Here is a 26,349-nt window from a genome sequence, read left to right on the forward strand (position 1 = left end):
GCAGGGAGCTACTGTATAGAACTACTTCAACGTCCTCACAACCACCCCCCTCGACAGAATATCCACTCAGAAGGACATCATCCTTTTAGAATAGATAAGAAGAGATAACTACACTAGAGGACACAAGGACACGACAAGACCAGGACCTTCCAAAGGATATACGGATTACAGGAAACCACCTAGTATTCAAGAAACTGCTCAAATCCTGGCTCTTCTCTATGTAACTAGAACCGGTGACATGAACGCCTACACCGCTAAAACAAGGATGAACTAAGCTATTGACCCCGGCCGACTCTAAACGACAGGACACAAACTGAATCTAAGGAACGCACTCCACAAATACATAAGACATAATGAGAGATGGCAACAAAACAAGGACACTAAAGACTGAACACATAAACAGAGCTAGACGGTTGCACTCGGACGACTCACCCATAGCACCCCGACCTGTACCACACACTTAGTTCCAGCTGACTAAGTCACATAGATAGTAAGGAAAGAGGACACCACAACTCCTGCTCCAACATCCGAGGAGTATAGACAAACCACCCTCACTATACACACACAGTCCACTAGGAAACAGGGAGTGCGCTGCGCTAAGACCCTCCACAGCCATCCGGCCAAGAAAGAACTCGATTGCCACAACCAGGATTCCCACCCCACTGGCCCCCCTTCAGGTCTCTGCGTGCCCAACTCTCCCGAAGATTCACGCGGCCTCCTCTCACCCGGCGAGCTGTGCATGCTTCACACCAACAACAAACTAACCACGCTTGGACAACGCCAACAGTGCCCGCGATCGTACCCCGGTCTGGTGCCAACACTGAGAGCAGCGCACAGTGTGTGCCAGGCTGGGGCCGTCAGCGGCGCACCGCCTCTCTCTCCCTCATGCTCCCTCCTCCCCCGACTGGCCAAACCCCCTACCCTTCCTTGCTTGCAGATCCGCCGGAGTGTCTCGGACCGGCTCCGTTGGTTGGGGAGCGCGATATGGGTGCCTTTATTATTTAACATGTAATTGAGAATGTTAGCATGCTGCCACGCTTACATGGAATTGTGAAGATTACTAGGTGCAGCACGTGGTTGGAGTGGGGGATGTTGGCGTATCCCGCATTTGGATGGAGTTCTGGGCGTTGACCTGGGACGCCTCCTGGGGAAAGCATGGGGGTTGGCGGGTGCCGCACTTGGGTGGAATTGTGAGTGTTAGCATGTTAAAATATCATATAACTTACTAACAAAAAAGAAAAAACTCAACTTCTCTGCATACTTATCACATTAAAAAAACTCACACAACCATCTCTCGCACAACAACCCGCACGCACTTCACAACACTGCAACAACACATAAGCCGTACCAACAACCTAAGTGATGGGTGGCGGCCAGTATCTAGACTGTATGCCCAAATGAATGATAGACCAAACCCACACATGGCTATGTGGAAGGCACGGTGGGAGAAAGACCTTGGTGTAGATATATCAGAGAAAGATTGGGAAAGAGCATTGATGCACACCAAAGAAGTGTCCAGGAACGCTAGGTTCCGGTTGATACAGATGAATGTCCTATAAGGACATACATGACCCCTATAAAAGTGGTGAGCTTTAACAAGCACACCAGGTCTGCGTGCCCGTGGTGTGGCACGGAAATGGCAGATTTAATACATATGTTCTGGGGGTGCATAAAGGTACAAAAATTCTGGGCAAAAATTAAACAGCTGTGTACGCATGCTGGAGTCACCAGGTATGAATGGTCTCCAAAAGAATGTCTATTGGGCACTTATCCCAGACTAAGCAAAGTCAAACAGGTGCTGAAAATCATGGGTATGGTATGTATACTGGCAAAGAGGGCAATAGCGATGGCGTGGAAATCAAAAACGGGCCCGCAATATGATAGGTGGAAGAAAGAATTGTAGAGGTGGGAGCAGCTGAAACAGAGGCCTGGTGTGCGGGAATGGCTGGAAACAATGACGATATTAGTGTAACATTTGGGGCATGGAAAGCCCTAATTAGAGATATATTCCTCCCGTCTGATGACATGCCCCCCTGAGGGATTGGATGCTAATAAATGGATAACAGCTCATGTTAAAGATGCAAGTAGAATAATACGCTGCCTATGACGTCACCATCAGTGTTCATTAAAGGTAGAAATAAAATCTAACCCCCATAAGGAAAGAACGGAAAAAGTGATCGGTTGCAAGAAACAAAGACAGTTATTGTTTGTTGTTGTTGTTTTCTTTTGTTGTTTGGCGTCTACTATCATAACTGTGCTGAAACGATGACTATAATTAAGCAGTAGATTGTACTGTATGACTATAGAAATGCCAATAAAGAAATTTTAAAAATAAAATAAAAACTGCCTTGTTAGTGGCTATCACTTCCATTAGAAGGGTTAGTTCTCACCTAAATTCATCTCCAAATTTCATATAAACGAGTCAATTGAGCTACCGGCTTTCTTCCAGGAGCCCAAGAGCTCTGCTGAGGGAAAACACACTGGATGTGAGAAGAGCGTTCTTCTACTATGTAGACAAGACCAGACCGCTAAGAAAAACAGATAAATTGTTTGTCTCCATAGCGCCTGGCAGATAAGGGTATTGCATCTCAAAGAACGCTATCTCTAGGTGGATAGTCTGATGTATCCAACTGTGCTATTCCCTATCAGATAAAAACACTGCCTTTTACGCCCAGGGCTCACTCTACAAGAGGTACTGGGGCCACTTTGGCATTCATTGCAAATGTTCCCTTAGACAGTATTTGCAAGACAGCTACATGGACCTCTGTTCATACTTTCACTCAGCACTACTGCATTGACACCCATTCCAAGACGGATACACAAGTGGGTCAAGCGGTTCTAAGACATTTATCCGCTCATGAACCTTCTCATAACCCACCTCCTTCTTCCACTGCTCGCCAATCTATGCACAGCATGTGATCTAAGCAGATTCCAAAAGCCTCAGAACGGATACATTACTCATCATAATCGTATTTCTGATGCTTGTATCTGCATAGATTCACATGCAGCATATCCTTCCTCCCCTCTGAGAGAAGGCGCATGTATGCTTATGAGCTTGTCTGATACGTATCTGCTTGGATACAACTGTACTTACGCTACACCTCATGCTACCTTGTGTCAGAAAAAATAACAATCTGAGGGACCTCGACGCGTGAGGGATCATGGGTACAGTGGACGTCACACTAGGGATAGTATTACTGGCACGCCCTATCGGTGTCCCTTTTCGAGTTTAGAAAAAAAAACGGTAAAACTCTGCAGCTTCCACTAGTTAGCCTATGCACAGCATGTGAATCTAAGCAGATACAAGCATCAGAAATACGATTACGGTGAGTAATGTATCCCATATATATCTTCGACCTACTGTTGTGTTACTTCTTACTTACTGCTTAGGGATGAGCATGCTGTTTGTTACGGTGATTATTGATTTCAAGAACCACAAAACTAGAGACCTGTTAAGCTGCTGTTTTGCAGATGCTCGGCTATGTGGCCTTTTGTTTACATTTGAACTTTCTTAACCTTTTGTCTTGTTGCTGCTTTAGGTGGTATCGGAGCCGCTCCTTCCAGATGCTGTGGCATATTTCTTCAGCATGGTACTGAAAGGGTTAAAACAGAACACAGATCATAAGGAGTACATTGATTGCCTTGTTCAACTCGGTTTCCAAATATATGAATCTCTGGTAAGTTGTCTTTGTGATTTCAACATATGTTTCCTCTACAGTACATCCTTCCTAACTATTCTTCAATCCTGAGAAATCGCCCGCCGCTGTCAACCAGGATCTATCTTTGGCTTTGCCTTGCAAACCCCAGTTCCAATCCTTAAGGCTGCACCAAGAGGTGATTCTTCTAGTAGTGCCTATATAACCATATTGCTAAATGCTTGTTTCCCCTCGCACTCTTAGTTATTCTATCTAATGGATGAAGAATGTATCCCTCAGATTCCTCTTCATTGGAGGTGTCTTGATGCACAGTCAAGACCTGGAAATTTAAACGGCTTCCAGTGCCTCTTTGATCATCGACTTGTTTGTCCAAAACCTCTGGTCCTTGACTCAGCATTACACTGGCACTACTTTGGAAACTTCCTAATATGTGTTACCAAATCTGTAGAACTAATGCCTTCTCCAAAGGCCTTATGGTTCAAGGATTGCAAACACTGCAAGTGGCAGACTTTGGTATATTATTCTTATTGTTCTTGCTTGGTTCCCGGGGTTTATCACAACAGAAATAAAAAATTTATGTAAGCTAATGCCATGCAGTGCATCCCCAGTCCATTTGGGGGTAGGTTCCTAAGTTACTCAATGTTTCTCTAACAGAAGGGGTACTGTGCTGCGAGGTGTTGACTCCGCAGCTTCAGCTGTGTAGGCATCAAAGCAAGAAAAGGTGTTGCTCAAAAATGTAGACCTTGAAGAGATTGTCTTTCAGGTATGATGCTCTAGTAGGTGGCAGAAACCAACCCTTTCTTTATCAAACTAGGGTTTAATTTTTGATTTCTTTTCTTTTGTATAAAATTGTTTTCCACACCATTTGTAATTAGAAGTAAGGATTGGCAATAGGTTTATTAGTATAGACCCTTTTATTTTGACAAGACAACACTAGGACTGCGTTATTATTATTTGATGGTCGTAGTTTTCTCCCATCTTTAGATTTAGCATTACGTAGGTGCTTTTCAAACCCAATTGAAGTTGTATAAACTCCCTTGAACTGTGGTCACTTGTGTTTGTCTTACTGTTAGATACCATGCCTTCCTTACATACTGCACAGGCTGGGCTTCGCCCCAAACTTGAAGAAGTCCCATGTGATGCTAGTCCAAAGACTGCAGTTCATTGGAGCAGTCGTAGCCACCCGGGTGAGGAAGGCCTTCCCTCCTGAAGAGAGTCGACAGCATAGCACATATGGTACACGTGTTCCGGAATCACGCCACCTTCCAGCGGCTTCATTCCACCGCTTCTTAGGTCTCATGGCCTCCTTTTTTTTTTGCTGGAGGCCAGGCTGCGCATGAGATCCCTACAATGGTTCCTAAGAGGTCGGTGGTCACAGTACCTCCAGAGCGCTTTCGGATCTCCACAAGGTGTCCATCAAAGTGGACCACTCAGCTGGTGGACCGACCGCAGTAATCTTATGGCGGGGGAACCCTTTCGGCCTCCTTGGCCTCAGACACGAGTGGTCACAGATGCATCTCTGAAGGGTTGGGGGCACTCACTGCGAGGATTTGCAGGTGAGCGGCCTTTGGTCAGCGACGGAAGCCAGGTGAAACATCAACAGGCTGTAGTTGCGAGCCATCAGGCTAGCCCTGAGAGCTTTTGCTCCGTCTCTGAAGGGGAAACATGTCCTGATGCTGATCGACAAGACGGTCGTCATGCACTACCTGAACAAGCAGGGTGGTGTGTGCTCCCTTCCCCTCTGCAGAGAGGCGATGCAGCAGTGGATCTGGTTGTTGGAGAATCAAGTCTTATTCTCTGCAATTTATCTGGAGGGGACAGTGAACGGCTTGGCAGATGCTCAGAGCAGGCAAAGCATGGTCTCACACGACTGGGAAGTGTGCCCAGATGTCTGAGAGGTGTCCTCTCTCTGGGGTACCCCAGCAGTGGATCTGTTTGCAGCGGAGTCCAACAGGAAGTGCAGACAGTTTTGCTCAAGGGAATTCCCAGCAAACAGTGCACTGTGGGGCGCGTTACTCATGGACTGGACCTTCCCTCTCCATAACGCCTTCCCCCCGATTCAGGTCATGCCAGGGGTTCGCAGGAGGTTGAAGAGGTTCGATGGATCTTGATCGCCCCGTACTTTGTCGAGGAGAAGTAGTACTCCGATCTCTTGGATCTGTCCATCTCACTGGTTGCATCAGCGCCAAGATCTCCTGACCCAGTCGGAAGGTCGGGTTCTCCATCCGAACCCAGAGTCCCTCAACCTACATGGTGGCCCTTGAGAGGATGAGGTATGATCACTGGGACCTCTCAGAGAAGGTACTTGAGGTGTTTCTGGTTGCACGCAGACCATCTACAACATCTATGTACGTGTGCAGGTGGAGAAGATTTGACCCCTGATGCAGGGAACGCAGGATCGACCACATCTGTTGACCCACAACTACAGTGATGGGAGTTCCTTCCGTCACTGGCCTCAGCAGGCCTTCAGGTTACCACAGTCAAAGGATATTTGGCTGCTTTGTCTGTGTTCAAAAGATCTTTCTTTAGGATCCAGGTTATGGCCTAATTCCTGAAGGGCCGTGTGAATGACATTTCTGCCAACTCCCTTTTTTGTCCCAGATTGGGATCTTAATCTGGTTCTGACATTCTTGATGGCGGCTCCGTTTGAGCTCATGCATTCCTATTCCTTGAGACTGTTGTCCTTGAAAACAACATTTTGGTGCGATCGCGTCCGCCAGGAGGGTTAGTGAGTTGCAGGCATTGTGCTGCAAGCCCTGTTCCTGCACTTGGACCTGGATTTCTCCCGAAAGTGGTTTGAGTTCCACCTTTCTCAGTTAATAGATTTACTGGTATTCTGCCCTCCACCACACCCCTTTAAGCAGGCGGAGCGGTTCCACCGTCTAGATACCAAAAGAGTCTTGAGCTTTACCCTTACGTCCCGTCCCCTATCCTCCATACTGTATGGGCGTCCCTTCCAAGGGACAGGAGACAGAACCTTTTTCCCCAGAAAAAACCTTCTTCCCCTTTAAATTTAGAGGCGCGCAGGGGTGCAGCCCAGGGAGCATGCACTGCCCTAACTCCGCCTTCCGGCGCCACACCTCAGTCCCCATTGACGCGTCGAAAAAAGATTTAACATTGCTTAATGGATCCAGTATTATTAGGGGGGAGGTTGGTGGGACGTATGGAGGAAAGGGGACTATGGACTAAGAGTACGTTAGTCACTACGCTGAGTAATTTATAATTACTCTTACGTCCCATCCCCTTTCCTCCATACTGTATGGGCGATTACAAGATTGTAGCCCCAGGATGGAGAGGGAGACCCTCCTTAAGCAAATAGGTTCCTGAGAACCGCCTGTCCGAAAGCTGCATCAGATCTAGAGCTGGCATCCAAACAGTAATGCTTGCAGAAAGCCGAGGGAGAGGCCTAAGTGGCAGCCCTGCTTATGACTTGCCAAGGGACATGGCGCTGCGATGCTATGGCCGTTGCCTTGGCCCTGACTGCGTGGGCATGCATGTTGGACGGGAGCGGCTTGTGATGGCCCGCATAGGTTTCTTTGATGGTAGAGACCATCCAGCGAGATATGGCGGCCTTAGAGGCACGATAGCCTGGCCTCAAGCCTCCGAAAGTGACAAACGGGGCTTCCAACTTGCAGAAGCCCTTGGTCCTGTCAAAGTAGAATTTTCGGGCACGCCTGAATCCAAGCAGTACGGCACTCTCTGTGCTTCGTCCCTGGGATCGGGAAAGAACGTAGGATGGACTATTTCCTCGTTCAATGCAGCTGCAGGACTACCTTGTCCTTGTGAAAGGTGGTATATGGTTCAGAGACGACCAGCGCCTGGATCTCGCTGACTCTGCGAGCCGAGGTAAGACCGACTAGTAAGGACGTCTTGATGGTGACCAGCCTGATGTCAACGGATGCCATTGTCTCGAATGGTTTGTGCGCCAGGGCGCCCAAGACTATGTTAAGGTCCCACACCGGGTGCAGTCTCCTGACGGGCGGGTAGAGCCTAGCGAGACCAGTCAGATGTTTCTTGACGATGGGGCTGGAGGAGGAAAAAATGCCTTCCTCAGAGTTCCTGTAAGCCCCAATGGCTGCAGGGTATGTGTGGCAGGTGTCCACCTGTACGCCCAAATGAGAGAGGTGCGCCGAAAAGGACAGCACGTCGTCCAAATTGCAGGCCAAGGGGTCAATTCCCCTGGAGTCTGCCCAGTGGCAGAATCTGGTCCATTTGCTTTTGTAGTGGGCCCTGGTGGCTTTGCTCCTGGCGCCCTGTATGATCTCCAGATTGGCTTGTGAGAGGCTAAGGTGCCCAAGCGTTACCTGCTCAGGTACCACGCTGTCAGGGCAAGTTTCCCTGGCGCAGGGTGGAAGATTCTGCCCCCCTGCAGTGCCAGAAGATGTACTGGGCCCGTCGGAAGGTGTTATAGAGGGCACCTCCGAGAGGCTGAGGAGCTCCAAAAACCATGGCCTGGCTGGCCACCATGGAGCTATCAGAATGATGAGTCGGTGGGACTCCTTGATCTTACAAATTACCCTGTGGATCAGAGGGGTGTGGGCAGAAAGGCGTAGGCTTTCATGTCGGTCCACTGGAGGTGAAATGCATCGCCCCCAGAGTGCAGGGGCCCTGACCCTGCCAGGATGCGAACTGGGAACACTTCTTGTTATGCCAGGTGCAAAGAGATCCACCTGGGGATGACCCCACCTGTTGAAGATCTCCTGAATAACAAGGTTGTTTAGCTGCCACTCATAATTGTCCGCTCCCAGCCTGCTGAGCCTGTCCGCCTCCAGGTTGTAATCCCCCGGAAGGTGGACTGCCGAGAGGTAAATGTCGTTTTCCAGGGTCCATTCCCACATGCTGATCACCAGTCTGCACAGAGGAGGGGATGTTAGGCAGAATCCTGTGCAGTTCCCTTGGGGAACACTGCAAAAAGATTAAGACTATAGGAGTAAGCAGTAAACCCAATTGGTAGCAGTCTGCACCACCCAGATTTACCTGGTAGCTGTGGATGAGCAGTCCGACCTCTCTCAAGAAGAGTAGGGCAGTATATAGAGTATACACAATAGGGCTAAAAACACAGTAGAGCAAACAAACACTGACCAGAGCTTTGTATCAAAAGTATATAATTATTTATTTAAAGACACAGTTTAGGCAATAGACTAGTACTCTAAATCAAAAGAAAGTTAAAACAGAGTCAGATAAAGTATAAACACCTCCCTTGGTAACTATCGGACAAGTCAGGGTTAAAGCACCACTATTTGTTAAAACGGATGTGAGCGTGTAACCTAGATGGCACTCCAAAAGTTCAGTTAAAGGGAGAGCAAAAGGCAGAGCATAAAAATAATACAGGTCCCAACACTTTTAGGAGTTCAAAGCAAGGGAATAAAGGCAGTATACACTGTAGAGCCAAAGTTCATAGGCCAGCCCACTTTAAATGGAGCAAAGCGAAATGTGCCCACGATCACACAGTCTTTGCAGAATGTTCAAAAGACGTTGGGGTGTTTCAAGAAGTGAAGTTAGAAGGTCTGGAGCCAACCCAGTTGGAAAGCCAAGGATTTAAGGGTCACCTTTAGCAATCCATGGAAAGGGAGGCCAGGCAGAACACAGTACCTTAAAGAGAGAGGAAGCTCCAGTGGTGGCAGTTGTTCCTGGCAGTGGTTGAAGTTCATTGTTCCGACCAGGGGAAGAGAGGATCTCGTCGAGGAGGAAACTTGGAGTCGATGCACTACACAGGGATGAAACCAGCCGTGGAGTTCTCCGGTTAAAAGGTGAGTTCCTTTTATTCACGGTCAAAGTGGTGAAGCTTGGCTATCCGGCCGCCAGGGTGCTTGGCACGGGCAATTCGACCAAGAGACGTCTTTGGAAGGCATAAAGGGCGAACTGATTGATCCTACTAGCTCAAAGGAAGAGGACTCTTTCAGCAGAAGATCTTCTCTTGTCGTTGGGAAAGTGGCGAGTGCGTTGCAGCAGGGCTTCACCGGTGGTGTCGTCGTTGCAGATGGCTCAGCATCTTCCCTCTTCGGATTCTTTGGTTCTGTGGCGACTTCTGAAGTTCCAGTCCCAAAGGCCCTGCTTGTATGCAGAAAAACCCCCATTCATCAGCCTAGCTATCACTCACACATGCTAAGTGGTGTGCCGTGCGGCTCACCACTGGGCCAATCAGAGTAGAGTGCGACTTGGGTTGCTAAGGCAACGGAGTCCAGGGTGCCAATTCCCCCCTCCACCCCTCCTGTGGAACCCAGACAGAGAGGCACCATTTGGAGAGCTTCTGTGGAGAAGCCAGCCAAAAAGTGGAACAAAGGACTCGACCTTGGTTAGAGTTACAGAGACGGACACAAACACCATTTTAGAAAACAGTTCTGGCAAAAAGACCCAACCAGGGATTTAATATTAAATACATAAACCAGCAGTATCTTTAACATTGCACTAAAAAGTGGTGCGTTTAAAATCAATGGGAAAATCCCATAGAGAATATTCCGGTGGAATATTTCGCAGGTAACCACTGCCACCAGCCAGAAACTCGACAAGGAGGGACTGGACAGTGCCCCCTTGAAAACAGACCAAGGGGCAATCAAATTAACCCCTTCCAGTACTTCCACAATATGATGGTTTGTACTGGTTCTGTTCACAATTTAGGACTAGTAAAGTCAATGGTGACTTTACATGCCGTGGGAGACAGTAGTCAGTCCCAGGGTATGGAGTCTATGTTTGGGGGTCACTGTGACACCCCTGTGTTACTGCACTGAGGGTGCTGTGTAACACACATAGTAAAACAGATGATACCCTATGCAGTAAAAAGGCTACCCCATAGCCCATGAACACATTCTAAGTCAAAGACATACCTCCAATCATGCCTAAGAGTGCGAGGAAAAGAGTCTCACTCTTAGCAGGAGAAAAAAACAAACCCCAAAAATCCAGAAAAGCTGCTGGGGGACTCACTAGGTTGGGGAAATTAGCCTTATACGAGAATTCTCCCCAACAGGGGATCTGGTGCCTCCCTGCTTGTTGACGTAGTAGATGCTGGTCGAGCTGTCTGTCTGGATGAGGAGAACCTAGCCCTTGAAGTGGTAGGAATGCTCTGAGCACTAGCCAGATGGCGTTCAGCGCCAACCAATTGATGTGGTATTCCTGCTCCTGTCGAGTCCAGGTGCCGTAGAATGATAGATCGTCCAGGGTGGCTCCCCAGCCCTTGAGCGAGGGCGAGGAGTCTGTGGTGATGGTGGCCTGCGGAGAGGGTGGCTGAAAGGGCTTTCCCTTCCGTAGGTTGCAGTCCATGGACCATGGTCCATGACTAACACCCTTTGCGTCCTCATCCTGCTTGATCTCCCTTCTGCCTTTGACACCGTCAACCATGCCATCCTGCTCAACCGTCTCTGTGATAACCTGGGTATCACTGGTCAGGCTCTGGCGTGGCTGACTTCTTTCCTCTCTGACCGACCCTCCCAGGTCCAACTTGGGTCCTTCCTCTCCGCTATCTTTTTCTCTATCTGTGGTGTCCCCCAGGGGTCCAACCTCTCCCTGGCTGTTCAACCAATACATGGCACTCCTTGCCCACTGCATCGCCGCTCTCTGCCCCAACTTTCAGTGCTATGCGGATGACGCCCAGCTCAACTTCAGGCTACCCTCAGCCTCCTCCTCTAACTCCCTCATCTCTGACTGTCTGTCTGCTATCCAGGAGTGGTGTGCCGCCAATGATCTCTGCCTTAATGCCAGTAAGACTGAGATTCTCCTCATCGGCACACCCGCTCCCTCCTTTCCTGTAGCTCTCTGGTCGGCTTCCCTTGGCCCCCTTCCTGCTCCCACCTGCAAGGCTAAAAACCTCGGGGTAATCTTCGACTCTACACTCTCCTTCTCTCCTCACATCTCTGACGTATCTAAGAAATCACACTAGCAGCTGCACCTCCTCAGAGGTATTCTTCATTTCCTCTCCTTCCCCAGAAGCTCACTGTCTCCAGAGCTCTGGTCCTCTCTAGGCTGCACTATTGCAACAGCCTCTTTCTAAATCTGCCTGCTTCTACTCGCCGCCCTCTGCAACTTATCCAACTTATCCAGAACAGAACTGTGAGACTTGTCCTTGGCCTCAAGCCCAGGGATCGTATCTCTCCAGGACTGAAATCTCTGCACTGGCTCCCAGTGGCTGCGAGGATTAAGTTCAAAACCCTCTGCATCGTCCACAAGGCCTTCTGGGGCCTCAATACCTTCAACTCTCTCTTCCTAAATACCTTCCTTCTCGAGCTCTTCGCTTATCTGCCTCCAACTCCCTCAGGGTCAGTCGCTTCTCCAAGCAGCGAGTTGGCGGTAGATCTTTCTTCGGCTGGAGCCTCCCTCTGGAACAGCCTCCCTGCCTTCCTGAAACTTGAGGAGAATCATCTTCGGTTCCGGAAGCATCTCAAAACCTTCCTCTTTGCTTCTGCTTTTTCTCCTCCTCTCCCTTCCTGGCTGTCACTGAAACTGCAATGGTTACCTGGCCACCCCCTGATCTCGGGGCCAGGTCCCCGCCACCGCCAGCCTCACTCCTGCGCTGCCTTCCTGGCAACCCCCGCATTTGAGAACTGTTTTCTGCATCCCTACAGTCCCACTACCAGCACTTGACACCTGACGTCCGTACTTATCCTTGCACTTGCCATCTGCTGACCGTTCTTTACTTATTGTTTATTTATTTTCTTATCCCATGTACTGCACTGTCCTCTCCCCCCCGCACTTCTCGTCCTTCCCCTTCCCATGCACATTCGCGATCTGTATGACACCTGGCCTAGTAGGATCGTTGTCTGTCTTCCCTCCGGTCCCCCTCCCTAGACTCGTTGCGCCTTGAAACACTTGTGTATAGGCGCGTTACAAATGCCATATCATATCAAATCATACCATACCACCAGGTTAGGTCCGGGTGGAGAGATGGAGGAACTTAGATGATCTCGGATTGCGAGCCCCACTCCTGATTCCACCACGAGGCAGCGAAGTGCAGCTGAATCCTTCTCATCCTTAGTCTTGTGTGCGACACGGCTAACAGGACCGCCCCCAGTAGACCGAGGAGAGGTTGGTACCACCCTGCCGAGGACACTTCCCTGCTGAGGAAGTGGGCGGTGGCTCTCTTGATGGCCGAGATTTTGTCCCCCGACGGGAAGACCTTCTCGGAGTACGTGTCCCAAATGAGACCCAGGAATGTCAGAGTCTGCGTAGGCTGCAGCTGTGACTTCTTGAGGTTGAGCGACAAGGCCAGATCGCTTCCGGAGGTGTAGCCCTGACGAGCCAGTCATCGAGGTATGGGTAGATGAGGAGGCCCTGCGTTCTGAGGAGGGCCGCCACTGCATTAATGAGTCTGGTAAAGTCCCTGAGGGCCCGAGTTGAGGCCAAATGGAAGGACTTTGTATTGAAAATGGTAGCCCATGATCCTGAACCATAGGAAAGTACTATGGGGCTGCCAAATCGGGACGTGTAGGTACGCGTCCTTCAGGTCCAGGGAGCACATCCAGTCTCCCTTTTCCAATGTCTCCAATATAAAAGCTGGCGTAACCATCTTGAATTTTTGCAGGGGTAAGGAACGTTTGAGGGTGGAAAGGTCCAGCACAACTCTCAGGCCCCCCTGGTGGTTCTTCTGAATGGTGAAAATCCTGGAGTAAAAGCCAAAGCCTCTCTGGGAGGCTGGGAAGTCCTCCATTGCCTGGCTCTCTACAAGCGACCGGATCTCCGCCAAAAGAGTTGTTGTCCCAACCTGTGGGAGTGGAGGGGAGGAGGGAGGAGATGCTGGGATAGGAAGGCGGTACCCTGTGGATACTACGGAGAGGATCCAGGGGTCCGCGAAATTCTGGCACCAGAATTGTGCATGGAGAGCAAGCCTGCCCCCCACCTGAGACACACTTGGTCCCGAAGGGACGTGTCATGCCTTCTTTCCCTCAGAGGCTGACGCTGAGGAGGGGGACTGGAGAAAGCTCTTACTCCCCCCCCCCCCCCCCTTTTTGTAGTTTATGCCGGTTCTGAGACGGTAAGCGGTCTGGCTGCCTGGATCTACGTTCCTGGAACCCACGGAACCCTCCATATGTAAGACCCTTTTCCGAGCGTTAATGAGATTGGGTGTACGATTTGGGCGTGGTCTTTGTAACAATGGACAGAGACTTTGCCGAATAGATTTTCTTGCCGCCAAGATCATCTCCTCCTTGCCTAGCGGCGCCACAGAGGAGGAGGAGGAGGCTGAGGACGACTGAGGCTTAGAGTATAGTGATGCCGCAGCGATCACAGAGGGGTGTGGCTGAGGATGGGTCAAGAGCAAGAGTGTATCCTCCTCCATCTGCCTGTACTTGGCATCCAGGCGTCGATTGACTGGCTGGACCGAGTGGGACTTGAGCCAAAACCTCTTGGCCAGGGAGACCACATCGGTTTGCAGTGAAATCCCCGTGTTGGCAGAGGGGCGTCGTGTGAGGACTTCTGCCAGAACCCCCTCTGCCGGCTGTTCAACCTCGGGTTGGGGGAGGCCCAGGTACTCTGCCAGGCCAGCAAGACGTTCGTGGAAGACCCTGGCTGAGGATGGCATGTCCGGGTCCTCCACCTCGTCCGTATTCTGCTGATCTGGAGGATCCTGTGGAGGAGGAGAAGATGGCGCCGGAGGCAGGGGTACAGGGACCTCAGCCGGAGGCTGAGGAGGCAGCGGAGGTTTGCAGAGTTGGGTGTGGAGCTGGAGGAGGCGGCTACACCGGGGCCAGGGGCCCCGATGGAGGTGTCTGTGGTGCCGCTAGCATGGCGGGGAGGACTTCCCTGATGGCGTCTTTGATGATAACCCCCATCTGAGAAGACCCCATGAGGCCAAGGAACTTCTCCAAGATCACCTCCTCACTGGCCAAAGAGGTGGCAGGGGGTACCGACAGGGGGCTGGGGGCTGCTGCCCGCCTCCATGGTCCTAATTGCTGGGGGAGTCTCAGATGAGGAATCTGCAGGAGAAAAGCAATCCATTGAAGCAGAAATTACTTACTGTAATGTTCTTTCTCTGGATTCTTCTCCCTCAGATTCCTCATCACCCTTCCCACCCATCCCCTCTCAAAGTTACTACGGCTTGGCGCATCTGTCTAAGCGAAGGGATGCCAGGTGATGGCTCTGAGGTGACCGCTTCTATCTGACTAGTAGTTTGTTTTAAAAAAAAAGATAATCTGTCACTTTTTCTAAATTCTACGGGTCACCCATTGGGATGTTTCCATTAAGTTTTTCGCAGGCTAGTAAGCCTTGCCTCCCATCATTTTCCTCAGCAGCGTTCAAGCGCAGCGGTAAAAGGGGGGGAACTGAGGTATGAGGTGTTGTGACATGGTATAGGTACACCGCTTGACGTCATGTCCGGTGCCGACGGTCGAGCACTGAACAAGACGGATCGACAGCCTAGTCGAGGTCAGCCAGCCCCATGTCGAAAAAGTGTCTGAGCAGCAGAGCTGGATGAGGATATCTATCAGATGAGGAATCTGCGTGAGAAGAATCCATAGAAAGATCATAACAGTAAGTCATTTCTCCTCCTATGGGTTCTTCTCCTGCAGATTCCTCATCACCTTCCCAAACTGCCCTGCTATGAAAGTGTTCTGCTGTCCGCTCTTAGTTTCAATTCTTTAGTGGGACGACAACGAAAGGTTGATGTTTAAAAAAGAAAAAGAAACCGGGGCACAAGTTTGTGCTGTTGCCTGCAGTATTTGTGACTGTTACTCACAAAACACACAGTTTTTTGGCTTGCTTTGACGAATTCCATTGGATTCCCGCTTGTGACTGCTGAGCATGCCAAGGTCACCAAAAACGGATTGACTACGGGCCCTTGCTTACGACATATAAGAAAACCTTCCGCAGAAACCAACACTCTCCCACTTAGAATAAGCACAGCTACGACAGCCTACTGGTGGCCAAACAATGCGTATTTTACAAAATCAAAAGGGGAGGGCTAACAGTCTTGAACATCAGCAGGCTATAGCAGTAATATGCGCAGCAACCAGAAACTACCAATCATGGGTTAGATCCCACCGCCTGAAGCTATACCAGCAAGACGCAGAAAAAATACTAAAAGCAATCTGGGGGAGGAACGCCAGAGAATTTTTGTCCCTCATGAGAACTACAACTCCACTTGGTGAGGATTCCATTCTGAACAGCATAGGCAAACCACCTGGACCAATCATTTCAAGACCCTTTTACAACTGCCTTCCAGCCTAACTGCAGAAAGTCCTGAATTGTCGTCTTCGCATTGGGTTAAATTCAATGACTAAGAAGAGATTGCCGAACTAATTAAGAAACTGAAGAACTCTAGAGCCCCGGGGCTGGACGCCATTACCAACTTAAATCTTAAGACCTACCCAACCGAATCGGCAGACTTCATAAGCAACGTCCTCACCAGATGCGCAAAGACAAAATCCATCCCGGCATCATGGACATCTGCAATCGTGGCACCAATTTTTAAGAAAGGAAACAGCAGCGATCCATCAAACTACCGCCCCATCGCGCTGCTGGATCCCATAGGGAAAGTATTTGCCTCCTTATTTCTGAGGAATTTCCTAGCATGGGCTAAGAGTGCTCCTTGCGTCGATCACCTCCAATCAGGCTTTAAAAAAAAACTGGAACCACAGCAAACATTGTAACATTAAGCACCCTAAAAGCAAGGTGATGGAATGGGGCCCAAGACTGTAAGTCGCTTTTATGGACCTAACACAGGCATTCGACCGGGTCGACAGGGCTCGACTCTGGGACAAACTCTCGGAATGGGACTGCCCCAAAGAAATCCTGGAACCCATAAAAGCACTCTATACAAACACAAAAATGAGAGTCTAAACCAACAGGGAACCCTCTCGGCAGAAATTCTAACGCTAAGAGGAGTAAAGCAAGGATGCCCCCTGGCCCCAGCTCTCTTCCTGGCTTACCTAGGGGACTATAAGCCCACAGAAGACACTGTCAGATCTTTTCCGCCCAAACTAGCACAGACAAAAATCAGTCGACTGCTGTACACTGGCAATTTAATTTTATTCGATCAGACACCAATAGGTCTCCAGCGACAACTCGACAATCTACTACAATACATAACCGAAAATAACAACCTTGAACTCAACAAAGTTATGGTGCTAGAAAAATCAGCCAGGAAGGCAGAAAAACTAAAGTGGTACCTTCAAAACTCTGAAATAAAAAAAGTCAAGGTCTTCAAGTACCTTGGAGTAACCTTAGACAGTTCAAAACAGGAAACAGCAATGCAGTGCACTTTCCAAGGAAAAATCAGAAAACTGGATACACAGGGTAAAGCTATCGACAGGAAATTCGTCCGTTTCTCCTCCATCCCGGCAATACATTTCTATAAAACGAAAGTCGTTCCATCCGTCATCTACAGTGCCCGAGGCAATGCCAACTATATCGAGAGCACTATGGGCGAGGCTAGAGGCCTACTTTTGGAGGATGGTCCTTGGACTTCCAAAATCTACCTTTGTGGCATCAATAAAACGTGAGCTTAGCCTCCTTTCCCTACAAGGTCACCTTAGCTGTAATTCACTGATGCTATTCAGAAAATGCCTGATACACAGCCTGATAAACAGAGAAATGTTGGGACCAAATTGCTAAACGCTCAAAACCTGGAGAAATGACAACACATCCCTTCTAAGATCAGTCCAGAGGGGAGAGTATGAATTGATCAACAACCCTGTAAAAGCTCTAAAGAAGCTCAAGGAGCTGGATTGGATTGAGACGTTAGAAGTGGCAGCAACCAAGAAATTTAGGATCCACCTGCCACATAACACGAAGAAATTGAACAAACTACAAGGATTCATCAGGAAATTCCCTAGCAGATCAGCACGAAATGTTCTCTTAAGAGCCCAGATTAACCTCCTATAAACCAACAAAATCTTGGCCATAAGAGGCCTTTCTCCAACAGGAGATTGCCGTCTATGCAACATCGAAAATGAAAGAGACAATCCGCCATCTGCTTCTGTCATGTCCTGGTACACTCTCGATAAGATCTCCAAACTTGAAACGCTTCTTCACAAACTTTCTATTAATGGACGAGGAAACATGGTGGCTCAGGATGATCGTGGTGAAAAGACCACCTGGCTAACTGCTACGTGTAAAATTCTGCAACACATTATGTTAACTATGACTAACCTACCGACGTCCACTCAATAGGACTAGAGGGTACACTTATGAGTTACACTGATGAGACTGAAAGAATCAACGTTAAAGGCAACTTAGAATCGTGCTTGACTAAATTAGACTGCAACCTTTTCTTGTAAAAAAAAATCATATTTTCTTTTGATTAAAACAAAAAACAAAACAAAAAAATGTTGGTTTTAAGCACATTCTATCAAGGGCTGTTCAGAGTGTATGCTGGGGTAGATATGGATGAGATTCACTATACACTGGCACATATTGCCTAACCTGAGGTGACGGAGGACCAGGCTCCGGACCTGGAGGTGCCCATTACTAAGGATGAGCTGCAGAGTGTTATAGTATCACTGCAGTCGGGTAGGATCCTGGGCGGGGACGGGCTACCGTCTGAGTTTGATAAAACCTATGTTGATGTGTTTGAGGAAGCATATGAGACAGGTCGCCTACTTAGTAGTATGTGCAAATCCACGATAGTCCCAGTTCTTAAGCCAAGGAAGCCACACTGCGACTACTATAGGCCTCTGTCGATGCTCAATCAAAACATCAAGATACTGACAGCATTATTGACTGGTCGATTAAAGAGTGCTATTGGCTCTCTGGTACGCTACGACCAGACTGGTTTCATCCCACGTAGGAACACATCATTGAACTGTTACGCTCACCTGTTCTCTGCGGGGGCATTGGGGCACGGTTGTAGCCCTCCCTGGACTTGACTCCCCTGGATCAGACTTCTTCCCCAGCTTCTGTAGTGTGGACTGCTCTGGCTGCTGACACTGTCCCTGAGCGAATACGAGAGGCAGTGAGAATGCTGTGGTTGGACTGCGATTTCTCTCGAACCCTTCATCCCAGAAAGAGATGAGTATGCGTTTACCCATATGTTCTCATCTGTTTATTTATGAAGGTGAGCTCGCCGTCCTGCTTCTCAATTGCAGGGGCGCTTTGATGGACCTAGTTACTTCACTGAGGCAGCCCAGACCGGCTGTGGCTGAACCACTTTGAAGGTAGTGTTCTTAACAATGATTATTGTCCGTATCTTTTGCAATGTCTCTTTACCGTGATTATTGCCCGTAACCCTTGTAATGTCTTTCCTCTCCCCAATAGGTGTGATGAAGGCCCAGCAGAGTCGTGGTTTTGGGAGCGAGTCCAAGTAGGTCCCTGAGGAGTTTACGAGGTTCCCATTAGAAGGTAAGTTAGGTTTTAAGGTCGAGCGCAAAGAATATGTGGTGCGTGACCTAGCGTAAGATCTTTGTTTTTTCTAACCTTGTGTGTCCTTTTCTCTTGCAGGGATGGCCTGGTGACGTCAGACGGGAGGCAGCTATCCGAAGACCTGCCGGCGGTTACTGGATGGATGGCTCCGTGAGGATGCTGGGCGAGAAGAGCTCCCTCGTAGCTAGACGCCCCGAACAGGTGAGGATGCAGAAATGTTGGAATCAGGTAAGACACGCTGCAGGCGATGGAATTGCAGAAGTCAGGTAAACTGCGATTCAAGCGATGGTATTGCTGGAATCAGGTAAGATGCACGCTGAAGATGATGTACTGGAATCAGGTAAGATGCGCGATGAAGGTGATGTACTGGAATCGGGTAAATGCGCAGTGAAGATGGTGTGCTGGAATCCGGTGAGAGCGCTTCAGGCGGCGGTGAGCGTTAGACTGCAAGAAGCAGACTAACGCAAAGCACTTGCATGCCGGTGGGGCAGGCTTAAATAGCCTGTTCCCAGCCACGCCCCCTTGGCTCCGCCTTGTGGCCCCACCTTCCCACTCCCAGAGACTGCTGCACGTGCACCCCAATGTTTCCTTATGGCCACACCTGGCCTGGATGCTCGTGTGAAGCCAGCTGGAGAGGAAATCACACATGCCCTAGTAATGAAGTGTGCAGTCCATTTGGACCCTTTAGATGATGGAGATAGTGGTCCCTGTGCTGTGACCATGACATGAACATACACAGGCTCCAGTATATCATTGACAGGTCCCAGACGCACAATGTCCCCTACTCGGTTGTTTCACTAGATGCCATTAAGCTTTTGATTCTGTTTACTGGCAATGGATGTATGCTGTTTTTGATAGCTCCGGAATTGGCGACAGGTTCTCTCGCTGGGTTAAATTGATTTTTCAATGGATTGCTTTTCTCCCTCAGATTCCTCATCTGGTAGAAATTCCGTCTGGCTTCGCTGCTTCGGAAACATTTTCAACAGGCGGCGTAGTGGACCTCGACTCGGCCATCAATCCGTCTTGCTCAGTACTGTATCGTCAGCTCCGGACGTGACATCAGGCATTGTATATAAACTCTGTCACTACACCCCATATCTCAGTTTCTTTTTTCCACACGCTATTGCGCTGCTTGGGAACACAGATCGAGTCTTTGACTCATTCAATGTTTTCATCAGAAAGATGCCAGTCGCTCTGGCTTCAAGCGGTGTATTGATTGTGGCACCAAGATGTTCATCAGTGACCCACACAAGTTGTGTCTCTGGTACCTCGGCACGGGTCACGGGACGGAAGGGTGTACATTGTGCGCCAAAATGTAGCTGAAATCCCTTCGCAATTGGGCTGCTAAGATCGTGCTTGGTCCACCCTAAACATCTCTGGCGCGGTCAACGGTTAGGTCCTCAGAAGCTGAAACCGAGGGGCACACCCCAAGAAAGAACATCGTTGGAAGAAGAAGCGGTCGTACTCGTGGAGCCATTCTTCCTCGTCCTTGTCCCGAAAAAAGAAAAGTAATCGCTCCATCGCCGGTACTCTGATTCATCGACGGAGAAAGATAAGCCATCGGCTGGGCCTAACCCCCGCCAGGAGTGGGAGGTTTTTAAAACCTCCATGCTCAAGATGTTTAAAAAGTATGCTGCAGTAGGTGCAATTGACCCTCCCACACAGCAGGCCTCGGAGGCAAGAGGGGCGGGTGGTGTTCTCGACCCCTCACCCCCCCCCACTGTGCCGACGCCATCGGCATCGATGAACCCTTTGACATTGAAGGAGACGGGGCTGTCCCAAGTTTACAAAGCTGTTGATGCTTCATCATCACGTCTTCAATCGACGTCGACGGCCCCCCTATCGGCGCCTAAAGACAAGCCATTGGTGCCAACGGTTGTCGATCAGTCTTACACCCTGCGGTACGATTTATTTCGGCACCGATGACTGAGACCAAGGGGGTGTCGTCACTGATTGATTGATATTTTATTTCTATCACGCTCGTACACAAGTGTTTCAGAGCGTGGCAAGGGAGGGGAACAGGGGAGAACAAAAACAGCGATCTTACTAGGCCCAGTGACATTGAGAACACGCAACTGCATGGGAGAGGGGGAGGGGAAAAGTGCATGGAAGGAGGGAGAAGTGGAAAGTGCGAAGCAGAGGAGAAACAGATAAATAACAATAAATAAATAATAAAGGCAACAAACAATTGTAATGCAGCCAGCCATTTGCAAGTGCTAGGTTTAAGGCAGCAGGCAGGGTAGGTCTGATAAGTGCAGGAAGAAAAAGGGGGGCTGTATGGGTACAGATACAGACCCCAGTGCAAGGGGTGGCCCGGAGGCAGTGTGGGAGGGTGGCAGGGTGAGCAGGTACCTGGGCCCGATGGGCAGAGGGTGGCCAGGTGCACAGTGCCAAGAGAGAACAGATCAGCAGGGGCGAGGGGGAGCGAAGGCAGAAGAAAAGAGGAAGGTCTTGAGGTGCTTCCGGAACCGGAGATGGTTCTCCTCAAGTTTTCGAGTGGCAGGGAGGCTATTCCAGAGGGAGGCCCCAGCCGAAGACAGAGATCTACCTCCAGCTAGTTTCTTTGAAAAACGACTGACCCTGAGGGAGTTGGAGGTAGAGGAACGAAGAGCTCGAGAGGGGAGGTATTTGCGGAGGGATAGCTGAAGGTATTTTGGACCCAGGCCCCAGAAAGCCTTGTGGACAATGCAGAGGGTTTTGAATTTAATCATTGCATCCGCTGGGAGCCAGTGGAGAGATTTCAGAGCTGGAGAGATACGATCCCAGGGCTTGAGGCCAGGACAAGTCTTGCAGTCCTGTTCTGGATTAGTTGCAGAGGGCGGAGAGTAGAGGCAGGTAGATTTAGAAAGAGGCTGTTACAATAGTGCAAGCTAGAGAGAACCAGAGCTTGGGATACCATGAGCTTCTGGGGGAAGGAGAGGAACGGCAGAGTGCCTCTGAGGAGGTGCAGTCGGAAAATTGACTTTTTAGAGACCTCAGAGATGTGGGCGGAGAAGGAAAGGGTGGAGTCAAAGATGACCCCGAGGTTCTTAGCCTCGCAGGTGGGGGTAGGAGGAGAGCCAAGGGAGGCCGGCCAGCGAGTGAGGGGAAAGGATGGTGAAGGTGTGCCGATGAGGAGGATCTCCGTCTTGCTGGCATTCAGACAAAGATCATTGGCGGGACACCAATCTTGAATGGCAGTTAGGAAATCAGAGATGAGAGAGGGAGAGGAGGTGGCAGAGGGCAGCTTGAAAATGAGTTGTTGTCAGCGTTGCACTGGAAATTTGAGCAGAAAGTGGCAATGCAGTGGACGAGAGTTGCCAGAGTTAAATTATTTACGCAGGCACGAGGGTGTCCACTACTTCGAGGACCACAATCGGCTACTTCAGCTAGCTCAGGACCTTAATGAGGCCAGTGGTTTGGATACCTGACCAGACCTGGAATTTCAACAAAGCCAGCCCTATACTAATTTCTCCAAATACAGGGCTTTGGTAGAAAGGGTCATTGACACCTTGCAATCCTCAGCAGCTCCAATGCAGGGGTACGACCTCACCAATATTTTGGAAGAAGGTCCGGTGATCGAGCGCAACATGCCTCTAAACCCTGCAATTGCTGACCCTCTGACTGCTCTGAGACAGCATCCTCGTTCTGTTCCCCCGGGTAGTTCCACCGTTTCCAGGAAGTATAGGCCGGCAAGTAGCTTTGCCAAATAATCATTTGGTCTTTGGACAGCAGTGGTGAATGCTGCGCAGTATGTTGGTGAGGGGGAAATGCGTGAGGGCTACCTACAGCTGGTGGAGGATGGGAAAGAGGTGGCCAGGCAGTCGCTGCAAATGGGCCGGGACATCGCCGACTGTGTGGGCCGTATTATCCCATCAGCAGTTGCGCTGAGGAAGCAGGCCTACGTGAAATCTTCTGGCTTTTCCCCTAATATCCAGGCAAAATTGCTGTACATACCTTTCGAGGGCCGATTTCCTGTTCCACCAAAATGCCGACAATTCCTTCAAGAAAATCAAAATCGCTACTAAATCTTTAGGTCTGGCTCCGCAGCCAGCCAAGCCTGCCTTCAGCTTTGCTTTAGGGAAGGGGCTAAAGGCGATATACACTTCACTGCAGGAAGGCGCAGCTCCACCAGCCAGGCAAGGACAGAAGCATTTCTCGTGCTCCTGAAGGGGCATGGAGTTCTTCTAAAGGCCAACAAGCGGCGGCGAAGGGCGTCCCAGCCTCATAAACTGCTTTGATTTCCTCTCCCACAATGTACCGGTGGGTTGACGGTTGACTGAGCACTGGCTCCAGTAGCAGGGAATTATTTCCGAGGCCTGGGCTCTGCAGCTCGTTCTGTGGGGTTGTTGTCTACCATTCTCAAGAAAACCACTGGACAGATCCCCACTGCCTCCAATCCAACTGGGACAGGCGCTCCAAGAAGAACTGCGAGCCCTGTTGTTGAAGGGTGCCGTAGAAGAGGTTACTCCTGAACAGAGAGGATCGGTTTGGTATATCCGGTATTTCCAGGTACCCAAGAAGGGAGGAGGCCTTCGTCCCATTTTGGACTTCGGCCTTGCACAAGTTCCTGAGGAAAGACAAATTCAGGATGGTGACGTTGAGAGAAATTCTCCACGCTCTCGAATAGCAGAACTGGCTGGTGTCAATAGACCTACAGGATGCAAGCACAGGAAGTTCCTGAGGTTCCTTATAGCGGACAAGCACTATCAGTTCAAGGTGCTTCCCTTTGGTCTGACATCAGACCCAAGGGTCTTTACCAAGCTCATGCCTGGAGTCGTGGCTCACTTCAGGAGATCCAAGGGCCACATATTTCCGTACTTGGACGCCTGGCTGATCTGAGGGAAGTCAGCGGGGCAAGTCAATTCTCATCTAGAGGACACCTGCCTGCTACTGGACAAGCTGGGATTCTCCCTGAACTTGAAGTCTCATATGATGGCAGTCCAAAGGTTCCAGTTCATCGGACCAGTCCTAGACACTCTGGTAGGGAAGGCTTTCCCTCCTAAGGAGAGAGCCGGCTACATAGCACAGATGGTACATAGGTTCCGGAACCACTACACCTTACCAGTGGCTTCCTTCCCCTGCCTCTTCAGTCTCATGGCCTCCTGTATTCTTCTGGTGCCAGAAACCAGACTGCGCATGAGATCACTCCAGTGGCTACTAAGAGACCAGTGGTCTCAGTACCTGGGAGCGCTGACAGATCCTCTCAAAGAGTTCAACCAAGTGGACTGCGACCTCGCATAGTGCGACACCTGCAGCAATCTTATGGCAGGGGAACCCTTCTGGCCTCCTTGGCCTCAGGCCCGAGTGGTCACGGATGCGTCTCTGAATGGTTGCGGCAATCACTGCGAGGACTTGCAGGAGAGCAGCCTTTGGTCAGCGAAGGAAGCCAGGTGGCACTTCAACAGGCTGGAGTTGCAGGCCATCAGGTTAGCCCTGACAGCCTTCGCCCCATCTCTCAGGTGGAAGCATGTCTTAATTCTAACGGACAGCACGGTAGCTATGCACTACCTGAACAAGCAAGGTGGCGTGCACTCCCGTTCCCTCTGCAGAGAGGCGATGCACCTGTGGTTCTGGCTTTTAGAAAACCGGATCTCAGTCTCTGCAGTTTATCTGGCGGGTACAGAGAAAGGTTTGGCGGATGCTCTGAGCAGGCAGAGTACGGTGTCATACGAGTGGGAAGTCCTAGAAGAGATCTCTCTCTGGTGTACCCCGGCAGTGGATCTGTTTGCCATGGAGTCCATCAGGAAGTGCAGACAGTTTTAATTGATGGAATTCCCAGCGAATGGTGCACTGGGGGATTTATTTATTTTATTTATTATTTATTATCTGTTAATTTTTATCGCACCATAACCGGCAGGCATCAGGGCGCTCAACAGACAACGATTTATATAACAGGACGTGGGGTTAGCTAAGCTACTCGAACAGTAGCTACTCTGATGTCTTTCAGGTGGACTGGACCTTCCCTCTCCACTACGCAGCCGCCCGCACCCGATTCCTGTCATTTCATGGCTTCTCAGGAGGTTGAAGAGGTTTCGAGCAACCATGAACTTGCCCCAGACTGGGCGTGAAGAACGTGGTACTCAGCAGGGTCGGACTGGGACAAGAAATGGGCCCGGACACCCAAGAATAAGTGGCCCACCCCTCGCCTAAAAAAAAGTTACCCACCCCTTGCCTCACGACCCTAGGCCTCTGATGACATCACCAGAAGTGATGTCATTTGACCCCACCCAAAAGTGACATTCCGGGAAGTGATGAAACATGACCACTCACCCCTTGATAAAACAGGAAGTGGCATCAAATAGCATTGTCCCAAGTACACTACGAAATATATGGTTATGATTTCACTAATGTGATATACATTTCATACAAGAATGGATCACCATATGTATCATTAATATCTGTGTGTATAGATCCATATTGTCAAATTACTGTGAATGCAAGCAGACGTCCAAGGCCAACTGATAGGTTATCGTATAGCACTTACGCTTAAGCTCTTTTTTTATTGAACAAATATGCACACAATATCACCCAACCTGTGTTTTCAGCTCATTTATCGACCTCAGAAGGATGAAAGGCTGAGATGGCTGTTAGGCAGAAACCTGTGCAGTTCCCTTAGGGACCACTGCAAAATATTTAGGACTACAGGTGGTTGGCAGTAAACCCACTTGGTAGCAGTCTGTACCACACAGATTCACTTGGTAGCTGTGGCTGAGCAGTCAGACGTCCCTCAAGAAGAGTTAGGCAGTATGTAGAATATACACAATAGGTACAGAGATACAGTAGCACAAGCAAACACTGACCAGAGCTTTGGTGTAAAAGTATATAATTATTTATTTAAAGACACACTTGTAGATTACACTAGCACAAAAGAGGTAAGTAAATTCAGCACACAATCACTATCATATATATACAATCCTAATCACTTATTAGACAAGTCTTAGTGAGAAACACCACTTATTTTCAGACACAGGTGAGCGCTTAACATAAGATGGCACTCTAATAAGTTATAAAAAAGAGAGGGAAAAAGGCAGGGTTAGGAAGCACACAAGTTTCAATACTTTTACAAGAACCACAGTAAGGAAGGATAGGCAGAGTTCTACTGGAGAGCAAAGAAGTCAATTGCAAGGCCCACTCTTAGAGAGAGCAAGCAGAAGGGGTCCAGGTTCACACAGTGGGGTTATGCCCAAAGAGTCTTGTAGATAGTTTGCACAAAAAGGATGAAATTAAAGTCAGGAAAAGTTAGCTAGGTTGTCCCAGGCCAGCCCAGGTTAGAAAGTCGAGGCTTTACTGTCTCCCCGAACGATCTGTCGCAAGGGAAGCCAGGCGGGACACAGTACCTTAAGTGTGAATGAAGCTCCAGCGGGGACAGTTGTTCCTGGCAGCGGGTGCAAGTCGGTGTTTCGTCCAGAGGAAGAGGAGGTCTCGCTGT

General features: G+C 49.6%; 1 protein-coding gene across 2 annotated transcripts in view; it reads left to right on the forward strand.

Annotated features, from left to right (window-relative positions):
• The window catches only part of LOC138468319 (exportin-5-like), a 2,047,117-nt gene that overhangs the window by 1,896,353 nt on the left and 124,415 nt on the right, over positions 1-26,349 (forward strand). For both annotated transcript variants that reach the window (XM_069608821.1, XM_069608822.1), the window contains exon 33: positions 3,540-3,677. In XM_069608821.1, coding sequence (XP_069464922.1) covers positions 3,540-3,677 — 138 coding nt within the window. The remainder of the gene's footprint in view (positions 1-3,539; positions 3,678-26,349) is intronic.

Source organism: Ambystoma mexicanum, chromosome 4q (assembly GCF_040938575.1).
Source record: "Ambystoma mexicanum isolate Mex_15411 chromosome 4q, UKY_AmexF1_1, whole genome shotgun sequence".
NCBI classification, from domain to species: domain Eukaryota; kingdom Metazoa; phylum Chordata; class Amphibia; order Caudata; family Ambystomatidae; genus Ambystoma; species Ambystoma mexicanum.